Source organism: Choloepus didactylus, chromosome 3 (assembly GCF_015220235.1).
Source record: "Choloepus didactylus isolate mChoDid1 chromosome 3, mChoDid1.pri, whole genome shotgun sequence".
NCBI classification, from domain to species: Eukaryota; Metazoa; Chordata; class Mammalia; order Pilosa; family Megalonychidae; genus Choloepus; species Choloepus didactylus.
In genome coordinates this window covers 172,663,003-172,690,540 of record NC_051309.1, presented here as the reverse complement: position 1 = coordinate 172,690,540, position 27,538 = coordinate 172,663,003, and the positions used below count along the sequence as shown (strand labels likewise).

Sequence of the window (27,538 nt, the reverse complement as noted above, 5' to 3'; positions counted from 1 at the left end):
AAGACAACTCACATTACTAACGCTGTGTTAAACATAATATTGACTTTAACAGTCCAAGCTGTAAAACTCAATATCCAGCTGGAGTAAGCTAAAGAACACCTAAACACTATAAACAGCTGTCAGATCGAAGTCCCATACAACTTGGATTTAAAGGGAAAAAGGCTGTAGGAAGGAAAAAAAACAATGAACAAATTTTGAACTAGACCCATCGGAACTAGACTGCTTTTTAATAGTTTTAGTTGGAACAGAGGTTGCATACTTCCCTTGGCACATTATCTAAACTAGCACCCCCATGCAATTAGAGATGGAACTTAACACTTCAGTAAGATAAGATTACTGGACAATTGAGAACTTTTCCTTTCTCCAGCTTCTGGGACAAATTCCCCTCTCCCTTCCTCTCTCCCCCTGCTTCATAAAAATCTAATTGAATTAGCCAGATTCTTCAAACATAAACACCTCTCCTTGGAGTAAGTCTGGAATTGTTGGATACAGCCTTAACTGGTTTTTCACAAATGTCTGTGAAATGGATAAAAGGAGCAGCAGAAGTATAACAAACTACCCAGAGATAAATGGAGCACTTAAGATATAAAGAGAGAGCTCCATCTGGTAGGTTTTTCAAGTTCAGATTTTCAAGTTCAGGATGGGAGAGAAGACATAAAGGTGGGAGCTTCATATTACTGGCTTATATCAGTTTGGGTTTTTTTCCTTTGGAGAAAAGAGAGGTCTGGGGTTCTGCTTTCTGATATCATATCAGTAAAACTGCACTAACTTGAATCCCAGCACCAAAATTTAAGCTAAGCTATCTATTGAGCAAGCTGCTTCACCAATCCACTACTGAAAACTACAGGGGCTCCCTACTGCCTTTAGAGAAAGGTACTGCACCTTTTGGTGAAGACAAGCTACATGCCATTTTCCTACAGTCTTGAGATCATCCAGAGATGGGATTAATAGAAGGAAGCAGCTGAAGGAGATGGAGGAGAGGCAGTTAATACTTAAGTCTTTAAGCGATCATAAGAGCCATTTTTTGAACACCTAATATGTGTTAAGCTCTGTGCTGTGTGATTTAAACATTATCTCTAGTCTTACCTCTAATCTGCAGAACAAACTTACAAGAAAGTTTTACCAATGAAAAGAACCCATTTAGAAAGATTAATAGGCCCTGCATCATAAGTTTGAATTCAAGAATGAGACTGCCTAACAGTCTCTATTAACCTTCAAAGTATAGATTGGAGACCCCCATCTAGTTTTGGGGGTCACCTAAATTAAAAACTTAAAGTTAAAAATGCATGCAAGGTTCTGCACCCTCTGGTCCTAAAGTATTTACCTCACAGCGAACACTCTTACTTCAGAGAAACTGATCCATTCAGGACAGCTTTCTCCAGAAACACTGCCAGGTTTTCCTCCAAGCTAAAAAGTCTTCTTCCTCTCTCTTCATCAGACTGAATTCTACCCATCAGATCCTATCTTCTCAGGAAAGCCTCCCCTAACCAGCCCAGACTAAAGAGTTCTCGGCCTTCCTCTCATCTTTATCTGATCTTCAGCTCTTATTCTTGAACTATAGCTTGGTATTATCAATTAACTTTTCACCCTTAGTATCTACTATTTCCACAAGTAAATAAGTTCCTTAAAAATAATACTTAGACTTCATACTTCCTTCTAAACCACACAGAACCTACCACAGAACCATAATCTCTTAGGTACTTTAAATATTCATCTACAGAAGGAATATTGTATCACATATTAGTAAAGACCTGACTGACATGGGTTTGAATTCCAGCTTCACTAGTTAACCACTCTGTAACCTCAAGCAAGCCTCGGTTTTATCATTCATAAATTATTATAAATTTATAATCCATAAATTAATTAATAAAAGTATCTACCATTTAAGGATTGTTGTGAGACACAAATGAGATGATGTAAGTAAAGCACTCAGCACAGTGCCAGTACATGGTATTATTTTCACAAATAATACATGGCCCTCCCTTAAAATTCTTGAAAAATAGCTATTTATAGGCATCTTCATTTCAATACTTTTGAGGATTGACTCATGTCCCCCACAAAAGGCATGCTCAGGTCCCAACCCCTGATCCTGTGGGTGTGAACCCATTTGTAAATAGGACCTCTGAAGATGCTATTAGTTAAGGAGTGCCCAAACTGTATAATAATGAGCCTTAATCCAATATGGCTGAAGTCCTTATGAGCACAGGAAATTGCACATGGGAGAAGCTACTGGGAGCAGCCAGAAGCTGGAAATGAATGGAACCTGGAAAAGAAAGAAGGCAGTGCCAGGTGCACTGCCATGTGACAGAACAGCCATGAAACCCCAAAGATAGCCTGCCAGCCAGAAGATACCAACTCCAGGAGTAAGCAAGCCTTCTAGTTTCTGAAACCATAAGCCAATAAATTCCTGTTGCTGAGAGATTCCAAAAGGAGCAGAGAGGACACACTGGTGGGCACTCTTAAGCACAATATAGATAACTCTTTTTAGGTTCTAATGACTTGGAATAGCTAGCAGTAAATACCCGAAACAATCAAATTACAACTCAGAACCGCTGAATCTCGAAGATGATTGTATAACAATGTAGCTTATGAGGAGTGACAATGTGATTGGGAAAGCCATGTGGACCACACTCCCCTCTGTCCAGTGCATGGATGGAAGAGTAGAAAAACCGGGGCAAAAAAAAAAAAAAAAAAAAAAAAAGTACCCAGTGTTCTTTTTTACTTTAATTGTTCCTTTTCACTTTAATTTTTATTCTTATTACTTTTGTGTGTGCGGTAATGAAGACGTTCAAAAATTAATTTTGGTGATGAACGTACAACTGCTTTGTAAAAATCTAATTGAATTAGCCAGACTGTATTAATATAAAATGTTTGATAAATTTAGTGAAAAACAAAAATAGAGTGCAGCTAGCAGACTAAAACACAAACATATTCTATAAATATGTCTTTTCACTAATTAGCAAGATTTACAACATAAAATACATCTTTAGAATCATAAATAAATGGTTGTACACTTTGTATGACTGCACGGTATGTGAATATATCTCAATAAAATTGAATTATTAAAAAAAAAAGAAACCACTGTCTGGTATTTGTTTTATCAGCTAGCAGACTAAAACACACACATATTCTATAAATATGTCTTTTCACTAATTAGCAAGATTTACAATATGAAAATACATCTTTAGAACCATAAATAAATGGCTGTTTGCAAGAACAAAGAATCTTATTTTTTCCTAATTTTTATTTATTGCCCGCATAATTTTATACCATTAAAAAGGATTAAAAAAAAAAAAAAAGGATATTTACTCACAATCTCATTACTCCATCATATCATCATATCAATTTCTTTCTTATTTTGCTTTCCTTTCTATTTCTTGGTCATACACTTGAATATTTTATTAATATTTTTCATCTTGTAGATACCATTTGGCACTCTATTTTTGTTTTTCACTAAACATATCAAACATCTTATATTAATACAGTCTTCATAATCATTTAATCATCACATAATATCTTATGAAACTAACATTATAGTTTATCTACTTTCCTGCTGGTAGAAACTATTAAGATTCTTTTTACTCTTTCATCACTAGCCATTAATGGTCTAAAGAATATTTGCATGTACAAAAGTTTCTCTTTTCAACATCCTCATGTGCAGAAGTTCTTTTCTTTTAAATTATTAGGAAAAAAGGATATGAATATTTTTATATCTAGATAGCACTGCCAAATTGAATTGCAAAAGAGCTTAACAATCTGAACAGATGCTCAACTACACAAGTGATCAACAACCACCAAGGGTGGGCTAAAGTTCCAGTTTCACCATCATCAGTATTGTTTCTTTAACTTTAAATCATCTCCACCAAACAGTCATACTCTTATGCTGTTGGTGGGAGTATAAACAGGTGCAAACTTTTTGGAGGGCAATTTGGCAGAAATTCCATTCTAGGTCCTTATCCTAGAAATATACTTGGGCTTATGCGTAAGGATTTTCAAACCAGGAAGTTCAACGTTTCTAACAATAAAGACTAAAAATAAATATCCATCAGTAGGGGACTGGTTAAAATTAGTATGCTTGGCTGCTCACTAGAGTTACCTGTGGTGGTTTTCATGAAGTGTGACACATAGGCCCCACCCCAGACCAATTAAATCAGGATCTCTGAGGGCAATCTGTGTATTTAAATATCTATAAGTGATTTTAATACCCATCCATATTTGAGTAAAGGAATACTAGGCAACTACTAGCAAAACACACAACAGTATGTACTGCAACCACCATTGTGTGTGACTGAAGGATTTTTTTTCTCATATTTGCACAAAATGTTTCCGGAAATACACAAAAAAACTATTGTAACAATGATAGTTTTTGAGAATAGGGATTGGAGGTGTAACGTAAGAGACATATTTCAACATATATGATTTTATATTGTTTGATTTATAACAGGTACATTTAAAAATTAATCATCTTGAACAAAATCAAATCATCATTTTATTTACAAACAATTTTTCCAAGAACATATGGCATTAAGCAATATATAACATCCCACGGCAGGGGCCAACCACCAGTGTTTATAGGTGCCATGGAGCACTGCACACCTGGAAAGAACCAAGTGGCTATGAATCTATCTTGCCTTCTTTGGGCAGGGCCAGTAGTTCCTGCCACCTCCTTCTGCCCTAGCAACTAACTTATTCAGTGTACCATTCTAAAGCAAACAGTCATTGCCTGCTATGCTTGGGAAAAATGTTTACTCATGGCTCACTTCCTCACACAATGTAGGCTACCATTAATGATATGTCAGTCTGGTGTGTACTCTTAAAGAACATGTCAGACACATAAACCCATTTTTGAATTAGTTTCTCAAATGGAAAAATTATACATGGAAAGCAGAGGTGATTCAATCTTTTTTTCTAAAGCACTCACTATATGTAGCATGCAAACATGGTCTCTGCAGAGTACAGAATAGCAACTTTGTCTAAATAATTAAGTGAGCTGTACCTTAAATTTAAAAGAACCAATTAGCTTATATCTTTTTTATGATTTATTTCAGTTTTACCAAGCCACACAAGATTTCAAATGAATCTAAAAAAAGTGACTAGAACAAAGGTCTACATTTATAAACACATGGCTGAAAACTTCAATGCTTCATAGATACTATTTAAATTAAATACTTTTTTCATTAGACTGCTTCCAACAGCTGTTGGCTTTTATGACTGGGTCTCAGATATATTACTGAAACAAGTCTTTTTTTAAGGTGTTTTATTACATTTTATTTATTTTTGCAGATCCATTAGATCACTTACCTACTACCTTGATACCACAGAAACAATTCACTAATATTAATGGAAAGAAGGAAATTTCTTTGAGCTGTCCATAACAAGATGCCCTTGAAAAAGTCACATATACCTCTGAGACATCAAGAAAGGCAGTTCCCTACTAAAGACATTAATATTTTTTAAGAGATCATATTTCAGAATACTAGAGACTCTTTAAGAACCATCAATTTTCAAAACTCCTAAATTCATTCATTCATTCATTCATTCATTCAACAAGTATTCATTAAATGCCAACTTCCTGCCAGGTGCTGCATTAAGCACTAAAGACCCAATGGCAGGGATGGAATTTAAAAGAACTCCCATAACCATACTCTAAATAGAACAGGTACATTTTTTTGTTTCATTCACAGTTACTTTCAAATGTATGCTTCAAAGTGACATCAAATTTAAAAGATACCCTTGTTACTATTTCTCAATCATATTTGATAGGGTAAAAGAACTTGAGCAAATGAGGGTAGTTAAAAGCTAAATGATAATAAATACATGAAATATTTTTCCATAATACTTAAAGGTTTTAACTATGACACAGAAAAAAGAAAGTACCCAATTTTCTGGGCACACCAGTCAGAGACAGTTGGCAGTCTGAATCATTTATAAGGTGTTAAATCCAAAACTGATTAGAATGGTGATTTTGTTGCTTCTTCCTAACACATCCTAAATCAACACCTGTTTCATCTCTTGAGGAATGTGCAGGTTAACATCTAACTTGTCTTCAATTTGTGAAACAAGTAAAAGTTGCCATGACAACTGAATGAAAAGTTTATCAGAATTTACCAAATGAAATGCAGTATTAGCTCAATTCTGCTAAATTGATATGTATGTTTCCTGGATAAAATATTAAATGGCATTCTCTCTTCCTCTCTCTCTCCCTCCATCTCTCCTTCCCTCTCTCTTTCTCTCTGTGTCACACACACACATCCTTTTGGTCAGAGTAGGCCATAAATAAGTAACATTGACAAATAACTGACACCCATTAAATCTTGTCAAGGCTGCATTCAGTATTATAGGGTCTTGAGTATATTTAAATCAAGGAAAAGAAGATGTTTCTAAAATTAGTATATTTCTTAAATTGTGTTAAATTAAGTAAATTCATAAAAATGTTTAATTTCTACTGATATCTATTATACAACATAACCTAGGGTATATTCAAATGAGCGGACTATCAATTTTCTTAGAAAAATATTTCTGTCATAAACACACAGAGTTTAGGTTGTTCACATAAACTACATGATTCAATCATTAACTTCCAACATATTGTCCTTACTGGGGACTAGGCTGAGGTCCCACTAGATACGTAAGTTTTCCATCTACCCCCTTCAGCTGTTGGGAGATGAAATTCTACTCCACCATTGCCTACTCTCATCTCGGACACCCTGCATGAATTGGTTGCCATTTTCAGTTAGACATCAGGGGCTAATCAAACACCAATGATTATTTAATGATGTATTAAAACAAATACAGAAATGTTCTTACTTATGATTAATAATCCTGGATGTGGTGGTAAAATCATCTTCATAAACAGGACATATATTTCTTTACAGCACTATGTTGGACAAAAATCCTAAAGTATAATATACAAAGTAAGCAAGATAACAAGGACAAATAACTAGAAAAAAATATTCTAAAATATATAGAAATTAAAGGCATACAGTTAAGGAGAGAAGTACCTCATGAGAATCAGGGATTCAGACTCATACACACATTATGTAACCATATGAATACTCTGCCATACAACACAACATTATAGCATAAATGGTTGTGTTTTATTGCTCTTAATATATTGTGTTATTTTGGCACAAGCAGAAAATGCAATAAGAAAAAAAATATGTAACATGATGCATGAGAAGGCACATTGTCCTTTTCAGAAGTCCATTATTAAGGCAGCTGAACAAATTCTGGCTGAACATAAGTGGGATGCGAGCCCATCTCCTTCCATCCCCATCCCACCCTCCCATTCAAGCACTGGTTACAAAAAGTGCCTGTGTAGCCCTGAGAAGTGAGTCATGGATGTTCCATTTACAGACAGGGTGGGGCTGAGGGAAATCACTATTACATGCCCAGTTAGCTGGAAAAGTCCATCCTGTTTTTCCTCTTTTATATAATAATCATTTTCACAAACTTGAGATAAAGAACGTTTGCTAAATGAGAACTCACCAAATATTTCAGCACTCTTAGACTCAAAGGAAAGACTTTTACAGCCAAGTACATTATCTCATAGTACAGGGCTAACAATCCACACTAAGCAAGGGACTTGTACAATCAGGATACAACATTTGTTCCTTTTCACCCACACCAAGAAAAACAGTGGCTGAAGAAATAAAGCACAGTACCAGTTCCCAAATCAGATTCACCCACCAGGAGTTCACACTGGCAGCCAAAGCATTTTTTAAGTGCCACGACAATCTTTTACAACTTCCTTTGCCAAGGAAATACAACAGCAAAGTGGCTTCCTTAAGCTGATCTCACAAGCAAACCATGAAAAACACAACAAACCTGAAGCAACAATAACAAAAACTAATGCTCTTTTTGGTTCTATAGACTCTGCATAAAAAGGTCACATGGCCAGGTCCGTTTCTCAGTATCAGCTTACTAAATCAAATGATAATGTGTAATGTGACAAATTTACATTTCCAAACTTAAAATTATAATGCATGCTTTAGTTTTAAAGCATCTGATCCAAGCCTCTTAACTTATCCAACTTCCCGCCAAATCCAAAAGGCTGTGCCACATTTTTCTAACCATATCAAATAAATCTTAATTAGGTCTTTCTCAAATGCAGCTCCTGAACTCTGCTCTGAGGCCCAGTAAGACCACAGTGGGCTGGCACTTAGGGGATAAAGGAGTGCCCCTGCCCAATTGACACACTTAAAACTACGAGGTGCAGGAGGGTAATAAAATTTTCACATGTACATACTGTCTACAATTATTAACATCACCAATTAACTTGGCCTCTAAGGTCTGGAATGAATTTAGATTTTAGGTACATTAAAATTCACAACAAACATACTGCTTTTCAAAACAATAACCACTAGTATTTTAAAGAAGAGGAAAGATTCTGTTAAGTTTTTTATTTGAATCAGGTTTATCCACAAATATTATTCTTACCCCTTTTTCCCTGCATAGTGTAAAATACTCTAAAGATTATTTTATATTTCAAAAAACTTAAATTATAAAATCAACCCAAATGTATTCCAGCAAAATCCAAAAATACTAACAAAAAAGAATAAAACAAAAAAGAATAAAAATAATATATCAATCACCCCTTGGCAGCCACTGTTAATACCTTAATGTACAGCCCTTTCACACAAGCAGAGTCACACACCTATTTTCAAATATTATGAATACAAAATTTATATCTTACTCTTAGTGTTTCTATTGAGAACACCTTTCCATGCCAATATATATATTTCTATAATTATGATTTGGCTGCTGCAGAGTATCACCTATTGCGCAGCCAAATAATTTTGTTTAACTCAAACAAAAAAGATTTTGTTAAAATCTTTAGTTAAAAAAAGATTTAGCTTTTGGTTAGAAAAAATTACAAATAATTCTGAAAAACAATACACCATACTCCTAAAAATATTGACTATTTCTAATTGCTCAGCCACTTCCATCCAGTTCAGTTACTGCTTGCATGAGTGTCTTTAACACTCCTCTGGAAACTAGGGTCTCACCACTGACAACATCAAGCTAAAAAAAAATTAAAATAACATGTCACTTCAATTGTCTCCTATCTCTCATCTACAGAGGGGGAAAAAAAAAGCCCTAACAAATGGTTCAAGTTTTGATAAAGCCTCAATGTGAATAATAGTAAACTCCACGACTCAATAGGTTCTTGGTAAATACTTAAAATCATTTTGTATAGCATTTTACTCTTTTCAAAAGATTTTCAAACTATTATATTACCTCCTCACCACAACCCTATTACATAGGACTGGTGCTGTCACTTTAAAATGAGGAAACAGAGGACCAGGGAAATTAAGCGACTTGTTTGGTCTAATGTCGACACAGTGCATGAGGCAGAACTAAATCAATGGTCTACTCAGTTTGTCTTCCAAGTGCTTTTAACAGAACACACTGCATAAGATGAACAGTTCCTTTCTTCATCTCTGCCAAAAATCTCTTAATAACTCTCCACGGTGGATGGTATGTTTCAGGACAAGGAGATATGAGGTAATAAGTGTGCCAACACATCCAAAGCAGTGGGGAAGGAAATCTCCAAAAAGACTTTCAGAAAGAAATGAAAAGAAATCAAAACTGCTATTTATAAGCCACATGCCTTATTTTACAGGCATTTAAAACATGAGTATACTGGAACAAAACTGTCATTTTTCCAGGATATTTCTCCACCTTATCTCAGAAAAATGCCATTATAAATGCTTGCATCTTGGGAGCTGGTAGTGGGAGGGGAGGAAGCACTTCTCTGCAATTTCCCTCTGTGGGAAGATTAAGACAATCCTGCCCTCAGTCACAACCAAGCACAGGGGCAGTGAATTCACAATTCTATACTTTTCATAAAGATTTACCCTTTATTTATCAGTGTTTGAATCATCCGTTTGCTAGAGTTTCCAATGTACTGTTTGTTATCAATTCTACTTGGTGTATAATTTATTGTCCTTTAGATTGCAAACTCCAGTAGGTGGGACCATGGCTGTCCTACCTTGATTTGTACCGGCTGAGCACCAAGCCACAACCACATGGGCATCAGATGCTATTTGATAATGATGATAAGTGGATTAAATTATATTTATACTAACCCTATAATAGATTACTTAAATTTGTTCTAACAAAACAATGTGATTAGCACTAACAGGACCATTTGGCCGAAGGTATACAGGACTGGCAGGAAGGAAGAAGGCAGGGGTCTTCTCTCTCGCATTTATACAGCTAATCACCAGGCAGCTCAAATGCTTTCATTTACTGCTTATATCCCAGGTATATATGCTTACTCACTTCATTTAACTGGTCCAAAATAAAACATTTGATGACCCATGATCTTTTTTACCTCCCTGTTTATACACGTTTTAGGTGGAAACTGGTCCACTAATTTACCTGACACTTAAAATGAATAAATGAAAAAAACACTTAAGATGACGCTTCAGACTTAAATCAGACACGTAAGTCACAGGGAATATCTTTGCTTTTAAAAAGTACTAGTCCTACGTAAACATGCTGACCTTAAATCCAAGGCAATGAAGAACCCAATTCTAAATCTGACCTGAACCATTAGACAAATCATCTCTTTTTCTGGACTAATTTATGCCTCTGGAACACTGGATTGGATTATTAAAATATAGATCTATGTAACAACTAATTAAAAGTGCAAGCATTCTGAAGAACAGCAAATAAAGAATTCTCTCAAATTTCAAAGACCTCAATGTAATTTTACAACTTTAAATACAGTTTAAACTTCACAAATACCATCTCCGTATGTATCCCTGACTACTCCCAAACATGTAAATTCAACCTCTTTTGATTCCTACTCTGTTTTCCTAACAATCTCTTTCCTCAAGCTTACGAAAATGGCTTCTTGTCAAGATTCTAAACGAAATAAGAAGGAATCTTGACTGTGATGATCCCTTTTTAGATGGAATGCCAAAAAGAACGACGATTTGAAAATGACTTGTTAAAGAAGCTACTTATATTGGACAACAAATTTCCTCTCTTATCAAATATAGCATGTGAAAAGTAGAGGAATGAGAGAAGGGTTAAGAACTCTGGAGCAGTGACTGGGAAATGCCCAAGAAAGAATAACATCAAGGACAAAACAATTCAGAGAAGTGCAAAAAAGTTTTTAAATAACTAGCAAAAACTCATCATAGAAACAGAAAAGATACTACAGGCTTCCACAAACTTTAAAACAAAAAACAAAACTATAAAAAGTTCAATCTTACTTTTGTTTAGGATTTTCCATTATATGCTATAAAACCATCCAGAAAGTTGACATGAATCTTCAAAAGACTTTTCATTCTCCAGGTTCACAAGTTATGTCCTGTATTTATGTACACTAAAGAATACAAATTCATCTCAGGAATACTTAATTTTTAACCTAAGGGTTTTACCTTAACTTCTCCAAATCTGCTCAACTACAAAGTGGACACCCAAGTGCTGCTCACACTCTATGTGAGGCACCCCCTTTTCCAAAACTATACACCAGCTCCTGTTGATAAAATTTCATTAAAATGAAATATGGGGTCATTACCTTGTAGGGCAAGAGATAGAACTAGTCCAGGAGGCTTTTCCCAAGAGAGTCACACAGAGCACAAGAGTTAGGCCCCTGAGGAGAGCAGGAAGAAAGACTTTGTTGATCTATTGCGCACTGGTTGATTCATCCCCATCTTCCTGGGTCTTCATTGACATCTACCACTTTATCTCTCTTCCCCCTAGGTATTCCTCCTCCCATGGGAATACCTGCTGATGGGGCTACTCATCAAGTGGGACCTTCAACTAAGATCCCCAAATTCTCCATAATACACCTACCTCAAAAACTTGTAGAAAATTCTATTGAGGTCAAGAAATAAAACAGTCCTTGGCACAATTTCACATTCCTTATTATACACCAATAGGAAGTCAGAACACTATACTGAAAATATTCCCACAAAGTGGGAATCAATTTCCCTAAAATGACAAGGCCCTAAATATAGCCGTAATTTTTTTGTTCAAAAGATATTTAATTAAACTTGTGGGTGGAGGAAATGGTGGTGGGCTACTGGGCAAAGAGTACAGGAAACAATGACAGGGTAACTCCACAACCTCCTCCAGCAGTAAAATGGCTTTATATGGCCTTGACAGGGGCAGCCAAAGTGAAGACACCTGTGACATATGTCCCTCTCTCTCCAGGCTTTGTTCCCTTGATTGAGTCTAAGTTACTCAGAGGGAAGAGAAGAAATTACATACCTTGGGTCTGAAGTAATTCTACCATTCTGTGAAGGAACACAGCATCACTAGTACTCAAAGCAAATAAAGGCATAGAATTCCCTACTCAAATTATAAGGATTCAATTAGCCCAAGGGAAACATGAGAATTTAACAAGGGTAGTACAAAGACCTCACAATTTACCTTTCAAACAATACCACCCCCCAACACACACACACAGTACACACACACACAAACACAAAACATATTGGTATTTAATTTTCATAGAACTACAGTGAAAGATTGTGTATGCTTTACATGAATGGAATTCAAGAAAAGCAAAATCCAAATTTATCTAAATCTAAAATTTATTTCAAAGTTTCACTTGAAACTTGTAAAAGGTTTGTTATACTAGATCTAGATCTGTCTAACAAGGAACTGTTTTTGCAAGACATTTGGCCAAAAAGCACCTAGCAGAGTGCCTGCCACTTTGGGAGGAGATGCTCAACAACAATTTGCTGCAGATAAATTTTAAAGGTAAATAAATGAACTTCTAAACCTAAGAGTGCTGAAATGCTATATAGGACATTATAAGGCATATTTTAAAATTTAGCCCTTGAAAGCAGAAAAGCAAAGGGGTTTTGAAGGCTGGCTTCTGCAGTCAGGCTGCTTGGGTCAAAATGCAGACTCTGCCATTTATACCTCAGAATCTTGGGTAAGCTGCTTAAGTTCTCTGTGGCTTTACATCTCCTTATCTGTAAAATGGGAATTATAAAAGCACCTACCTCACAGGGTTGTTAGAGAAGTAAATGAGACAATTCAACACAAAGCATTTAAGTAAACGTTCAATAAATGTGAGGTATTATTATTCAAACGTGTGTTCAGAAGGGACTGAAATTGTACCTATTAAATACAGACCTCAGCTTTGTTAAATTGAAATCTCAGGCATTTCATAAAAGCATTTTACTCGTCTTTCCCACACATCAGGAGGCATCAACATTTCCAATTATGCCGAAATTACATACTTTCATTCATTTGTTTGAGAGCTTGTCATAGATGGCAAGAAAGAAGGAAGATGCCTTTTTCGTAGCTGTTGCTCTTTCAAACTTCAAAATACTGTCACGTACACAATAGGTTGGAGCTACCCCCAAAATGACAGCTCACAGCTTTGCAGCGGCGGTAGAAGAACCCACGCGGCTCTGTCAGGAAGAGGGTTCACCCCAATTCGCGGCGAATATCCCATCTCCCGAGACAAGTGAGCCCCAGGGAACATAAGAGAACTCTTTGAAAGGGGAAGAGACCCTGAGTTGTGGAGAAAGACAGGGAAGAAGGGAGGGAGGGAGGGAGAAAAAGACCCTCGCGGTCGCAGAGGGTTCGGAGCCACGCTCGGATCAGGCGCGTCCACGTTGACAAGCCCCGAGATCGCGCGCGGGCGATAGGCAGAGACGTCCCGGGCCGACCCACACCACTCTCCTCCCTTACTCCCTCCACAGAAGCCAACTCCAGTCCCCAGCCAGACTTGCCCCTCGATGCCCCCTCACCTAAAGGCAGGTCCTTCCTTGGGCGCCCTGCCCTGGGCCGACGCCGACGCTGAGCTGCTGCCGCTGCCCCTTTTGTTGAAGAGCTTCTGGAGCAGGGTCGGGGCCATGATGCTGCCGCCGCCTCAGTTCCAGCCGCGGCGCTCGGAGGGCCGGCGGCTCAGAGCGCTGCCGGGGGCGGCGGCGGCGGCAGCGGGACCATCGCGGCGGCGCGACCGCCCAGCTTTGCGGGAGCGCGGGACCGCTGCGGCTGAGTAACTCTGCTAGGTGCCGGGCTGTCGGCGGCGGGTCATATGACTGAGCCAGCCCGCCGCCGCCGCCGCCGCCGCCTCGCGCGCTGACAGTTATCTCCTGCGGGAGGAGCCCGCAGTCCCCCGGCGGCGGCGGCAGCGGCGGCGCGGGAGGAGCGCGGCTGCCCCGGCGGTGGTCATTGGCCAGGCGGCCGCCCGCCCCGGGCTCACGTAACCCCGGCGGGAGGCGCGGCCCGGATCGGCGGCCCTACGTTCTGGGCATGTGGGGGGCGGGGCCGGGCGCGGCGCTTAAAGGGGTCCGGGGGGCGGGGGCGGGAGCGGGAACAGCGCGGCCGGGGTGGGAGGCTCGGGGGAGGACTAAGGCCCGAGGGGCGCGGCTCCTGAAGTCGCGTGGGGTTCTCTAGACCGCTTGTTCTTTTCGAAACAGTGAGAGAGCTGCTGGACCAATCTTTGTTGGTTTGAGACAAAGCCCCTGAACTAGGGCCTTTGCTATATGCAGGTGCAAGGGCTCATTTATGCAAGGCGGGTGTTGGGGAAAAGCGTTTTTTGAAGTTGCTATTCCACATATTTGAATCGCACAATACCCACGGTTTAAAGGTATAATAGGTTTCTACTATATCCAGATCAGGTTTCTCCATTTTTGTTTTTTCTTAATTTAAAGGTAATTATTCGAAATATTTGCTGTTTGGCATCTTGGGTCACCACACCATGGTGATTATATAAAACGTTGCATGTGACATGTTAAGCGCGCGCGCGCGCGCACACACACACACACACACACACACACACACACACACACACTACAATAACAACAGCACCACCACGGAATTCACTACATCGACTAAAAACTTAATAGAAGCTACTTTATGACAAGGAACGTGTCTCAATATGTATGTGTCAATCGAGGCACATAAACTGGTATCAACGGCTGACATCCGGTTTGGGAAAAGAGAGAAACAATTGTGTTTGAGTTCACTTTCCTCCCCAGCCCATCCCAATTCCCCAAAGAACTTAAATCTCTACGGAACCACATAGCCTGTGGTAGTGAAGGACGTTGCCAGACTCAAGGCATTTTGTTTGCATGTTTGTTTTTTGCTTTAAAAAAATAGTTTAAAATTTTCCAGAATTTACACTCTATACCCACCAAACAATTACTCCCTCTTTCCTCTCTCCCATTCTCTGATACACTTTCAGAAACGTTCTGTCTCTACGAATTTGCTATTTCTAGATATTTCATATGTGAAATCTTACAGTCTTTGTCCTTACATTCCTTGCTTATTTCACTCAGGATAATGTTTTCAAAATTCATCCATGTTTCAAAGCAGCTTTTTTTTTTTAAGAGAATATGTGTAGGTTGTCGTTTTTTCTTTTAAATAACCAAGATTAAGGTAACACACGAGTGTTGTTTTATATCTTGTAATGTACTGAACAAAATACAATTTCTAGTTAAATGACCAAAAAAACTAGCTCATTTAGATAAAAGAACTCTAGTTAAGTAATCAAGTAATTCCAAAGAACCAATAGCTGGATGACAATTTTACTTTTCATTCAAAACCTAAAAAAAGAAACAAAACACTTTATTAAAGAATTCTCATTTTTTTAAAAACAACAAAGTATGGACAACACACTTTGGTTTCTTATTTAAATGTGTCAAAAATAAAAATCCTAGAAAATAAAGTATTACACCTTTTGGTAACATTGCAACTTTAAAATTTTTCTTTAGAGGCATCTTCTGACAAACTTGGTTTTACAGAGTCAATTGTGGTAGCTCAAACTACTAGCTTATTTTTAATAACATATTTTCCTATGTCTGACATCAAAATATTCTATTATTAATATGGTGATTCTTATTTTAAACTAATAAGTAAAGAAAATATCCTAAGGACATTTTGGTTGTGGTAATAAAATAAATCTAGTACTATATTATAAGATTGTAAGAGATCCTTTATGTAAAAGAAATTTCAACTTTTCTTCACCCATATTTGTCAATGCTTCTTCTGTATAACACTTTCCATTTTAATATTAAACTTGTTATTTAATTGAGGCTTTTTTTTCCTCAAAGCCCTATTAATTTGTTGATTTAGCAATTAAATATATATTATTCTCAAGTTAGAAAAATGTGCTTAGCTTTTCTTATTTAAGTTCATGTCTTTTTATCCAAACCATTAACATTCTTTTCTAATTGGCAACTTTGAATGTATTGTTTAAGCAAATATGCATTAATTAAATTAAATTTCTCAAATATTTCCATGTGATGTAGCTTGTTTTTTGTAATATAAGGCCATAAAAAACTCAGTATGCATTCTGTCAAAAAAGAATTGTGCTCTCCCACAAAACATCTCTTTCCTGTTCTGAAATACTATGATTCTGGCATTTACCAAGAGATATATGCTTCTTTTAATGAAATTTTCATATATTCATTGGCCTATAACACAAAAGATGTGCTGTCCTAACTTAATATTTTGTTTAAATTGAATGAAGAAGGCACATGAGTCCAATACTCATTGTGCCTTACATGCTGTAGGCTGTAGCGTGATGTACAGGTTGAGTCTAAAAATGAGATATTTTTAAATTTAAATTGGAAGTCCTGCCCAATTCTCTAATTCAAATATGTCTGTATCTAAATATGACTATCTTCATTTTTTAATGACTTATTTATTCTTATTCTAAACATTTAAGCATCAACAAGGCACTAAATGTAAATATGAGAATCTAAGTTGTTCAAGGAATCCTAGATAAAGAATAACCTTCACATCTGAGAAACTGGGCTAATCCAAAATTTGGGTGGAGACAGGGTATAGATGGATGGTAGGCAGCACACCTATCACCTTAAATTAGGGAAGAAAGAATCTGAAGTCTCGTCTACCACTGTTTAGTCACTAGTTTTGAATGCTTGGTTTTAATACTCAATGAAGAGCCACATAATACTGACTCTCAATTCTGTCTCAGATGTCATAATTGTAAGTTCAGAACAAAACGTTACCCTATTACATCCAACACACTGAAGTCATACAACCTATCAGTTGTGTTTTCAATTTGGAAGACAAATATGTAATTCTAGAAATCAAAATTTAAAAATCAGAATTTCATTCCTTGTGCAAGCATGTTAGATTCCAAGAACCATGCTATATGGTCAAGTTCCGTGAGTTCTTCTGCCCTGGTCATATTAGGCTTCCCTGAGACCAAAGCCTGAATTTCACTGAGATTCCCCACAGAAGGGCTACAGAGCAAAACTGAAAGATCCACCATGTTGGTATACATACAGAGTAATATAACTTCTGCATTTTTTTTTTTTTTGGTGTAATGGATTCATCTTATGTAATTCTTGTGGGAGTCCTCAAAGTTTGGCCTGTGATTTCTTCAACAGTCCATGTCCTCTGTAATAAATTTCGAGAAAAATGGTGACCTTGCTGAAATAATAGACTTGTGAGCTTTGAGCTCTTCATCTAAGCACTTCTGATTTCCACCAGCTTCAGCCAGCTCAGTCTGAAGAAAAACTAAGGACAACATCATAATCACACATATAATCAAAGAGTTCATGCATATCTACATCGAGGGAATTAGTGTTCCAAATTCTTCACTAAGCTGAACGAGGATATCGACATTTTGAAATCTTAAGCCCTCCATTCCAAACTCTGCTGTTTAAAGGTAATGAAACAAAACAGAAAACATGAGCATATCTATACCAGCTGTATGGATGTCCATTATTATCTCTGCTCCTTACTCAAGTGAGGAAGGAAGCAGTGTTTTAAAAAAACAGACACCTTGCCACCAAAATGGCACAATGAACAAGAAAACAAGTTTCTTGAAATATTGTCTACATCAGTACACTTGTACTTATATCTTTCTGCAATGGCTGGGCTTCTGGTGTAGCCAAACTGGCTTGTGAGAAAGCTCCTTTAACGCTCAAGTTCCCTCAGATTCTTCCACTAATGTATTGACATCTCTAACATCCCATCCAGAAAGGAGTTCTCGCAACTGCTTGGTGTGATCAGCAGATGTCTTAGATTTTTCGAAGATTAATAAACTTATTTTTGAGGGTAGCAAGGCCAGAAGTTCTCTTGTTTGTCTGTTTGTTTTGTCTTCTGGTTTCTCATGGCTATGGTCGAGTCTATACAATTTTGATTCACAACCATGGCCTTGCTGAGAATAGGATGATGTTCCTGTAAAAGTTTGTTGGGCTTGTGAATTTCCCCCTACCGTCAGGAGGCATGAATGAGGATCGTTAGATGCATTAGCACCCATTTTTTTCCGTCACTCCGGTATTCCTCTGCTGGTTCTTGAGTATAATCCCAGAGGCCTTTACGAACCTTCAACCCTGGATCCAGCAGCCTCTTGTCATCCATATCCCGGAGGCTCCTCCTGCGGCTGCTACTGCTGCCGCCACTGGGACCCCTGCTGCCGCCCCCACCGCCAGAGCCATCAGCACCTCCGTGGGCACCAGCGCCAGCACCCCAGGCCACCCTCCTCCTGCCGCCGCCCCCTCTCCGCTCGCCGTCAAGCTCAGGCTCCGGGGCCTCTCCAGGTTCTCTTTCCCACCATCTTGACTCCTGGAGGGAGCCGCTCAAAGCAGCTTTTTAATCTGTGCTTTATAACGTTAGACTCTATACAAATTTTTTCTGGTGATGGGTTATAGAACTAAAGTCAGTAAGTTTCCAACCCTGCTTCTCCTAGCTCCTCCTTCGTGAGGAGCAAGGAGAATAGTGACTCACTTGGCCTCTCTTAGACTTGTTGAAAGGAGGACTCTTGGAGTCTTAAAAAGCAAATATATTTCCACAAATATAAAAAATTCAAAATATCTGTTCTGGACCCTACTGTGATTTGCATGATCAATTTTTATTGCATAGGATTCTAGTCTTGTTAGGACACTAGCCTCATGCTGAAATTTCATAAAGGTAAGAGAAATGTGATAGAAACTGAAACTCTATTTTTTCACTTCAAATTTTTACTGTTAAAATGATGGATTAGGTATTCAGACTGGTAAGCAACCATTCCCCACAACTGAGTGTACATAGAATTCTGAATCACAACGTTGCTGTTTCTCTCTGTTTCCCTGGGGGACTCAGCCTCCTGGGGCTGCCAGTATTGGTCAGTATCCCATGTAGTAGGTGTTGACCTTGTCTGTTGTGTCTTTGTTAAGGCAACATACCACCCTACCTACTCCATCCTGGGTCAGAAAAAGTCCCTTATTCTCCAAACTAAAATCTGTGTACACTCTACATACCTAGGAGCTTTTATAACTGCAAATTGAAGAAGAATTTGGCCAGGTGTCTCTTGTTCCTTACCTCCAATGACTGTTTCAGTCACAACCCAGTCCACATGTGCAGGGTCATCCAAAAGAGGCAATTAAAAAATCATGGCCTCCCCTGAGGAGCTGGGGGAAAATGCAAAAGTGTTGGACTTCCTTACCTGGATTGTTGCTGATGTTCTCACAAACTCTGAGGACTGATGGCTTGGGGCTTGCCCTTATGAAGCTCGTTACTGCAAAGGAGAGGCTAAACCGGCTTGTAACTGTGCCTAAGAGTCTCCCCTGAGTACCTCTTTGTTGCTCAGATGTGGCCATCTCTCTCTAGCTAAGCCACCTCAGCAGTGAACTCACTGTCCTCTCCCCTACGTGGGACCTGACTCCCAGGGGTGTAAATCTCCCTGGCAATGCAGGATATGACTCCCAGGGATGAGTCTGAACCCGGCATCGTGGGATTGAGAACACCTTCTTGACCAAAAGGGGGATGTGAGATGAAACAAAGTGAAGCTTCGGTGGCTAAGCGATTTCAAATGCACTCGAGAGGTCACTCTGGTGGACATTCTTATGCACTGTATAGATAACCGTCTTTAGGTTTTAATGTATTGGAATAGCTGGAAGTAAATACCTGAAACTATCAAACTCCAACCCAGTAGCCTTGACTGTTGAAGATGAGCGTATAACAATGTAGCTTAGGTAACAGTGTGATTGTGAAAACCTTGTGGATCGCAGCCCCTTTATCCAGTGTATGGATGGGTGAGTAGAAAAAAATGGGGACAAAACTAAATGAAAAATAGGGTGGGATGGGGGGATGGTTTGGGTGTGTTTTTTTACTTTTATTTTTTATTCTTATTCTGATTCTTTCTGGTGTAATGAAAATGTTCAAAAATAGATTGGGGTGATGAATGCACAACTATATGATGGTACTGTGAACAATTGATTGTACACTATGGATGATTGTATTGTATGTGATTATCTCAATAAAACTGAATTTAATTAAAAAAAATCATGGCCTTCCCCAGACATCATCTTGAATTTTGGTCCTGACTGAGAAACTGTAGAGAGAGTGCATCATTTAAAACTATTAAGGGCCCCAACCCAGAAGCAGCAGTCCTCGGTTCCTTCTCCGATTTCTGGTGTGACCCGCTTGCCCACTTCTTCAGCCTCCACTATGTCCATCAGGGTCACCCAGAAATCCTACAAGGTGTCCTCCGGCCCTGGACCTTCAGCAGCCTCTCTTACACGAGTGGGCCCGGCAGCCGCGTCAGCTCTTACTCTCGGGTGGGCAGAGGCGGCAGCAGCTTCCGGGGCAACCTGGGCGCCAGCATGGGTCTGATGGGGGGCTATGCAGGGGCAGGGAGTGCAGGGGGCATCACAGCCGTCACGTTGAACCAGAGCCTGCTGAGCCCCCTTAAGCTGGAGGTGGACCCCAACATCCAGGCCTTGCGGATGCAGGAGAAGGAGCAGATCAAGACCCTCAACAACAAGTTTGCATCCTTCATCGACAAGGTGCGGTTCCTGGAGCAGCAGAACAAGATGCTGGAGACCAAGTGGAGCCTCCTGCAGCAGCAGAAGACTGCTGGGAGCAAAATGGACAACTTGGTTGAGAGCTACATCAACAACCTTCGGCGGCAGCACGAGGCGCTGAGCCAGGAGAAGCCGAAGCTGGAGGCGGAGCTTGGCAACATGCAGGGGCTGGTGGAAGACTTCAAGAGTAAGTACGAGGATGAGATCAACAAGCGAACAGAGATGGAGAATGAATTTGTCCTCATCAAGAAGGATGTGGATGAAGCTTACATGAACAAAGTGGAGCTGGAGTCCCGCCTGGAAGGGCTGACCGATGAGATTAACTTCCTCAGGCAGCTATACGAAGCGGAGATCCGTGAGCTGCAGGCCCAGATCTCGGACACGTCCATGATCCTCTCCATGGACAACAGCCGCTCCCTGGACCTGAACGGCATCATCGCCGAGGTCAAGGCCCAGTATGAGGAAATCGCCCACCGCAGCCGGGCTGAGACCGAGAGCATGTACCAGATCAAGTACGAGCTGCTGCAGACGCTGGCCGGGAAGCATGGGGATGACCTCCGCCGGACGAAGACGGAGATCTCCGAGATGATCCATCAGCCGGCTCCAGGCTGAGATCGAGGGCCTGAAGGGCCAGAGGGCTTCCCTGGAGGCCGCCAATGCTGATGCCGAGCAGCGTGGGGAGCTGGCCATTAAGGACGCCAATGCCAAGTTGGCCCAGCTGGAGGCTGCCCTGCACCAGGCCAAGCAGGACACGGCGTGGCAGCTGCGTAAGTACCAGGAGCTGATGAGCGTCAAGCTGGCCCTGGACATCGAGATTGCCACCTACCGCAAGCTGCTGGAGGGCGAGGAGAGCCGGCTGGAATCTGGGATGCAGAACATGAGTATTCATACGAAGACTTCCAGTGGCTACTACTCAGGTCCACTGAGCCCCGTCTTTGGAGGCCTTGCAGGCACTGGCAACAACTACTCCTTCAGCTCTGGTGGGAGCCGCACTGGCTCCACCAAGGCCGTGGTTGTGAAGAAGATTGAGACCCGCGATGGAAAGCTGGTGTCAGAGTCGTCTGATGTCCTGCCCAAGTGAACTACCACTGCAGCCCCTCCCAGGCCCACCCGCCTGCTGTGCTGCACCAGAGCCTGGGGACAAGGAGCTGTGCAGGGGGTGTAGGGAACAGGAGACCTGGGGTACCCCTTCTTGCCCATGTCCCCATCTAGAAGCCATTTCATCTTTTCCGAAATAAAGCCTCAGCTGGCTCTGCCAACTGAAAAAAAAAAAAAAAAAACTATTAAGGACACAACTTTAGTTAGGGGCGAAAAAGGAACTGAAAAAGGTTCCCCTCTTTCCCTTTCCTCCCTTTGCTTCCCCTTACCATCACATTCTTCCTCATCCTGGTTCTGGCCACACTTCTTGCTTTAGATTGTAAAAGTGTACAAAAATCCTAGCCAGCAAAATTCTAGGATGCAGCTCTTAACCCATCTCATTATTTTTTCTCCTTGTCTGTTCAGGGCGTTATCTAATATTCCATCTTTTGCCTGTCATCCATTGGTTACTGCCTCATCCCCGAGGCTTGTCATAGTCTTGGTCTGCAGCAATGGTCATGTGGCTCATCTCCCAACTCTACATCTACACTCACCGCATCTCACTCACTCCATCTTGCAAAAATTTATCAGCTGGTTGATCCCGTAGGCAGCTACCAAGAGGAGGAGGGAATAAAGCAATATCCTGAATGCTTGGAGAGGAGAGATTGACATTAAGATGGGAAGGGGGGAATTGTAAAAGGGCTGACTTCATTATCGTGTTCCACACTGAATCCTGGTGATAGTACTCCCCAGTTAATCAGTGTGTGTTCTGTAAATTGTTTTAGGAGTGCATGTTTTGCTTCTACAGTTAGACTCTAGTGGACACTGTTGCCCACCCAATATCTTCCTAACAGAACCCCAATTTTGTTCAGGTATCCATCCCTCTCCCAGACTGCTGTGATCCTTGAGGTAAACTGACATTATCACCGCCTAACCCACCCCACTCCCTACCCCTGCTAGAGTGGGTTTGAATGATCTAAGGTTAATCCCATTCCTTTTGTAAGGTATTAGTTCAGGAATGGGCATGTGAAACAATGTTACCCATGGAGGCAAGAGGGCAAATCTGTTAGGGGAAGAGTGGTTCTGGGAAAGTTCCTCATTCTTAAGAGAGTTATAGGGAAAGATGTGGTCTTTTTTTCTTCTTTGGATGTTGTATGTCTAGATGTTATACTACAGCAGTCTTGCTACCAGGCTGAGGATGAAACCAGGAGTGGGAATGACAAAGCAAAGAGAAGGAAGCAAGCTGGGTCCTTGAGGAACTTACTAAGCCATGAAACCTTCCATCCTACCTCAACCTTCCCTATTAGGTGAGATAATATTTCTATTACCTGAAGTGAAAAGTAGTCTGTAAAAAGAGGCTCATGTTTTCTGTCTTCTATTGCTTGTTATGTGAGACAAATAAACCAATAGACAAGTTCTATTTTTTCATATTTTAAGTCATTTTATAAATCATTTACAGGAGCAAGAATAAAGGAATAGTGAAAAATACTTTTTAAAGAAAATTTAAGAATTTAAATATAGCAAACTTGATTTTTTATTCCATATATTCCTGAACTTGAAGGAATTTTATCCTAAATGGGCAATATCCTTTTAACTACTTATCAGTCAACATGAATGAACAAGGAACACAATCATCTTGTAAATATTGATTCCAGATTTCAAATACATCTCTAATGGTTCTAGCTTATCGTTATTTTTGCTTCTTCTTGCACTTGCATCAAAAAAAGGCAAGTGATGAAAACTTGCTCGTAATTTTGTTCAGGAGAGGACAGCCACCTCCTTTGCTTTTTAGCTTCATAACATTTTAAATTTTAGATTATTAACATCAACTAGAATTAATTCAGTGAATTTTTTCATGTTGACATCATCTATTTCCATCCAGTAACCTTTATATACACACCTGCCTTCAGCATTTGTCAACATACAAATTGTATCAAATATATATGATGCACAAACATCATAAAAAATGAAAGGATATGTCATATGACTTTTTAGGATGGTTCAGGTTCTCACTACAAAATGCTGAATAATGACATCATTCTTGTTGAATGACTAAATGAGAATACTATACCATATTTCCATTTTTACCTTAAATATATGCTGTTGAATCATCAGTTCTGGAGTTTGAGAACACTTATCCAGGATATCATCTGAAGACTCACAGTCTGTGATTTCACTTACATGATGAATTTCACTGATATCATTAAAGTCTAGAGTGCTTCTATCTGCCCTTTTGCATTCATCTTCTGATTTTTTGTTTTTTTACTATTTCTGAAATATTTCATCTATCAATTTTCTTTCTTTGCCATTATGGATAGAAAATGAACAATCCTGAATTCTCGTAAGTAGTTAATAGAAGTTTTTAAAAAAAAACACTACAAAGATGATGTCTCCAAACTTCTTTTATATCTTAACAGATGATGCAGTACTTTGGAGAAGGCAATTAGATAAGTAGAAAGATTATCTAATAGTGATGATTTATTTCCCTATTGAATCAACCTTCCAGGCAATCCTGACATTCTTCTCTTTTCTTACTATTTTTATCTTTTCTAGCATAGTTGGGAATAAATAATAATGATGAAGTGGCAAAATGTTTAAATCCAGAGAAAATTTAAAATCCCATAATGTAGTTTAGAGTTATGAAAGGGTCCATTGGATCCACATGGTAATTTCAAGATAGAATGGGTTTTATTCTATTATTTTTAAAAGTAAATTTGCTCTTTGTTCTTTGAAAAGAGTAAGTTTAAGAATAAAAATCAAGAAATATCCATCCTTATAAATAGTGAGAACCTCCCAGAAAAGAAACTCAAAATCTAAAATTGAGTCCAATGGACCCTTATGGTATAAAGGTTCTAGAAATCAATTCTTCGAATATTTGCAACAGAACTCAATTCACCTGATATTCTCACTATGGCAGTCAATGACCTCCATGGTGCTGAAATCAAAGGGCATTTTCCTGTCTTGTTTGCAGTAACCAATCAATACAAATGACTACTGCTTCCTTTCTGAAACACTCATCCGCTAGTATTTTAGGCCTCTTCTAATTTTAACCAACCTTATTGGCTACTCCCTCAGACTCCTCTCTCCATCCTTTAAAATGTGGGAATTCCTCATGGCTTCTCTTCTCTTTTCTTTATTATCTGAAGCCAAAAGCATATTCCGTATTCCCTCCTCTCCCTTGGTGCGCTCATCCATTCTGTGACTTTACATGCCATCTGTGCCAGTTTGGATGTATTACATCCCCCCGAACGCCATGTTCTTTAATGAAATCTTGTGGAAGCAGAAATGTTAGTGTTGATTAGGTTGGAATCTTTGGATTAGGTTGTTTCCATGTAGATGTGACCCACACAATAATAACTTTGATTAGATTATTTCCATGGAGGTGTGGCCCCGTCCATTTAGCATGGGTCTTAATTAAATCACTGGAGCCCTATAAGTGCTCAGACAGAAGGAGCTTGGTGCTGCAGCTGTGACAGACATTTTGAAGATGGTCTTTGAAAGCTGATGCTGACATTTTGGAGAACACCATTTTGAAATGTGACCCGGAAGCAAGCAGATGCCAGCCAAGTGACTTCCAGCCAACAGAGGTTTTCCGGATGCCAGTGACCTTTCTCCAGTGAAGGTACCCTCTAGTTGATGCCTTACCTTGGACACTTTATGGCCTTAAGACTGTAACTTTATAACCAAATAACCCTCCTTTACAAAAGCCAATCCATTTCTGGTGTTTTGCAAAACGGCAGCATTAGCAAACTGGCACACCACCTAATGTTGATGACACCTAAACTTTTACCTCTGATCTTGACCTCTCTTCTAGACTGTTATAACCAGCTATCCAATTGATGTGTCTAACTGGATATTTTACTGAAATCCCAAACTGAATTCTTGATCTTTGCTCATTCCTAAACCTACTTCTCTTTCCTTCTCCCCATCTCAGAAAAGGCACCTTCCTCCACACATTTGTTTAAACCTGAAACCTAGGAAGCATTCTTAACACTTTTCTTTCTCTCATTATCCAAAATATTTCTCACATCCATTTATCTCCTTATCACTGTTACCACCCTAGTCCAAGACACCATCATCCCTTGCCTGTACTTCTGCAATATCTGTATTTGTATTAGTTTGGGTTCTCGAGGGAAACAGAATCAATGAGAGGTGCCTATGACTATAAAATTTATAAAAGTGACTCACGCAACTGTGGGTATGCATGAGTCCAAATTCTGTAGAGCAGTCAGCAAACTGTCAACTCCAAGGAAGACGTCCAATGAACTCCTCAGGAAACGAACCGGCAACTTCGCAAACTCCTCAGGAAACATTTCGCTGCTCAGCCGAAGAAGTGAAGGTCCTCTATCTGTCTCACTTATAAGTCTTCAACTGATTATTTGGATTAAATCCAGCCAATTGCATTCTCTCATTGTGGAAGACACGCCCTTTGGTGAGTCATCAGTCACAGCTGCAGTCAATTGATTGATGATTTAATAGCCTGTTGGTTTATTAACCAGCCACAAATGTCCTGGCAGCAATTGTTAGGCCAGTGTTTGCTTGACCAGACAGCTGGGGACTATCAGCTGGCCAAGTTGACACATGAACCTAACCATCACATGGCTCTATCTCTAATCTGTTCCACATGCAGCTGCCACAGGGATCACTTAAAAATGTAAATTGTTTCATGTCTCTTCCTTGAGTAAAACTTTTTAATGATTTCCCATTGCACTTAACAACTTCCAACATTTTAGCATGGCCAACAAAATCCCATATGATTAGGTGCCTGACTCCCTCTCCCAACTCATCTCACAAACTACCCTCCACTTACTTGCTATCCTCCAGCCACATTGGTGTGCTTTCATTTTTTCCTACCAAGCCTCCTCTGGCAGAAATGCCCTCTAACCCCCACCCTGACAATCTTTTTTTAAATTAACTCCTATTTATCTTTCAGTTCTCAATGTCACTTATTCACTGACTTCCTTAATCCCCATTCTTAATTAAAGACCCTACTCTGCCCCAGTGCTTTTGTTACAGCACCCTTTTCTATTCCTTTAGAGCACTTATCATATTTTGTAATTAACCTATATATATATAAACATCTCTATATCCCACTAAACTATATATTCCTGTCAATCAAGAACTATGTCCTGTTGACCAATGTGCATGACACATGGTGTCTTCTCAAATATGTATTTGTTAACTAATTTAATGAATATTTTCACAGCTTCTGCTGCATGTAAGCTCTAGAACATCACAAAAGAATTCTATGTAGTAATCACTAGATGAGGAAGACTTTCTGAATTGTTTGCATTTATTTACGTAGCAAGGAAGAAAAGGTCATTGCTGTCCAGTTATAAGCCTCTGTAGGAAATTCATCTTCCATGGGGCTCAGACTATTGCTCCAGATTCCCTGGCTTAACCTTGAAACCCTTTTACCTGAGAATCACTAGAGTGGTTCTGTAGGGAATCATGGTCCAAACATGGATTTTGTTCTTTTGAATCACTGAACGTTTAAAATACTATCTCCTTTTATTCTCATCTCCCCCTTACTCTAAATCCCTTTCCTGAGACAAAGCATACTGTATCACTTAGGATGAACTTTGCTATAAGTAACAGAAGCTCCAACTTCTATATGGCTAAAACATATAGGGATATTTTGCCTCATAAATACAAAAACAAAAAGTCCAAAGGTAGCACAGGGCCCAAGCATGGTAGGACAGAGCTCTGATTCT

At 39.4% G+C, this 27,538-nt stretch overlaps 1 protein-coding gene and 2 pseudogenes across 2 annotated transcripts in view; 1 reads left to right on the top strand and 2 right to left on the bottom strand.

The window, feature by feature from the left end:
* The window catches only part of FNIP2 (folliculin interacting protein 2), a 137,633-nt gene extending 123,578 nt beyond the window's left edge, over window positions 1-14,055 (bottom strand). For both annotated transcript variants that reach the window (XM_037830908.1, XM_037830909.1), the window contains exon 1: window positions 13,731-14,055. In XM_037830908.1, coding sequence (XP_037686836.1) covers window positions 13,731-13,837 — 107 coding nt within the window. In that variant the 5' untranslated portion in view covers window positions 13,838-14,055. The remainder of the gene's footprint in view (window positions 1-13,730) is intronic.
* A 323-nt stretch (window positions 14,056-14,378) lies between these two features.
* Window positions 14,379-18,223, bottom strand: LOC119530539 (annotated as a pseudogene).
* Window positions 18,224-20,391: 2,168 nt separating this feature from the next.
* LOC119528895 lies at window positions 20,392-21,828 on the top strand (annotated as a pseudogene).
* Window positions 21,829-27,538: the final 5,710 nt, after the last annotated feature.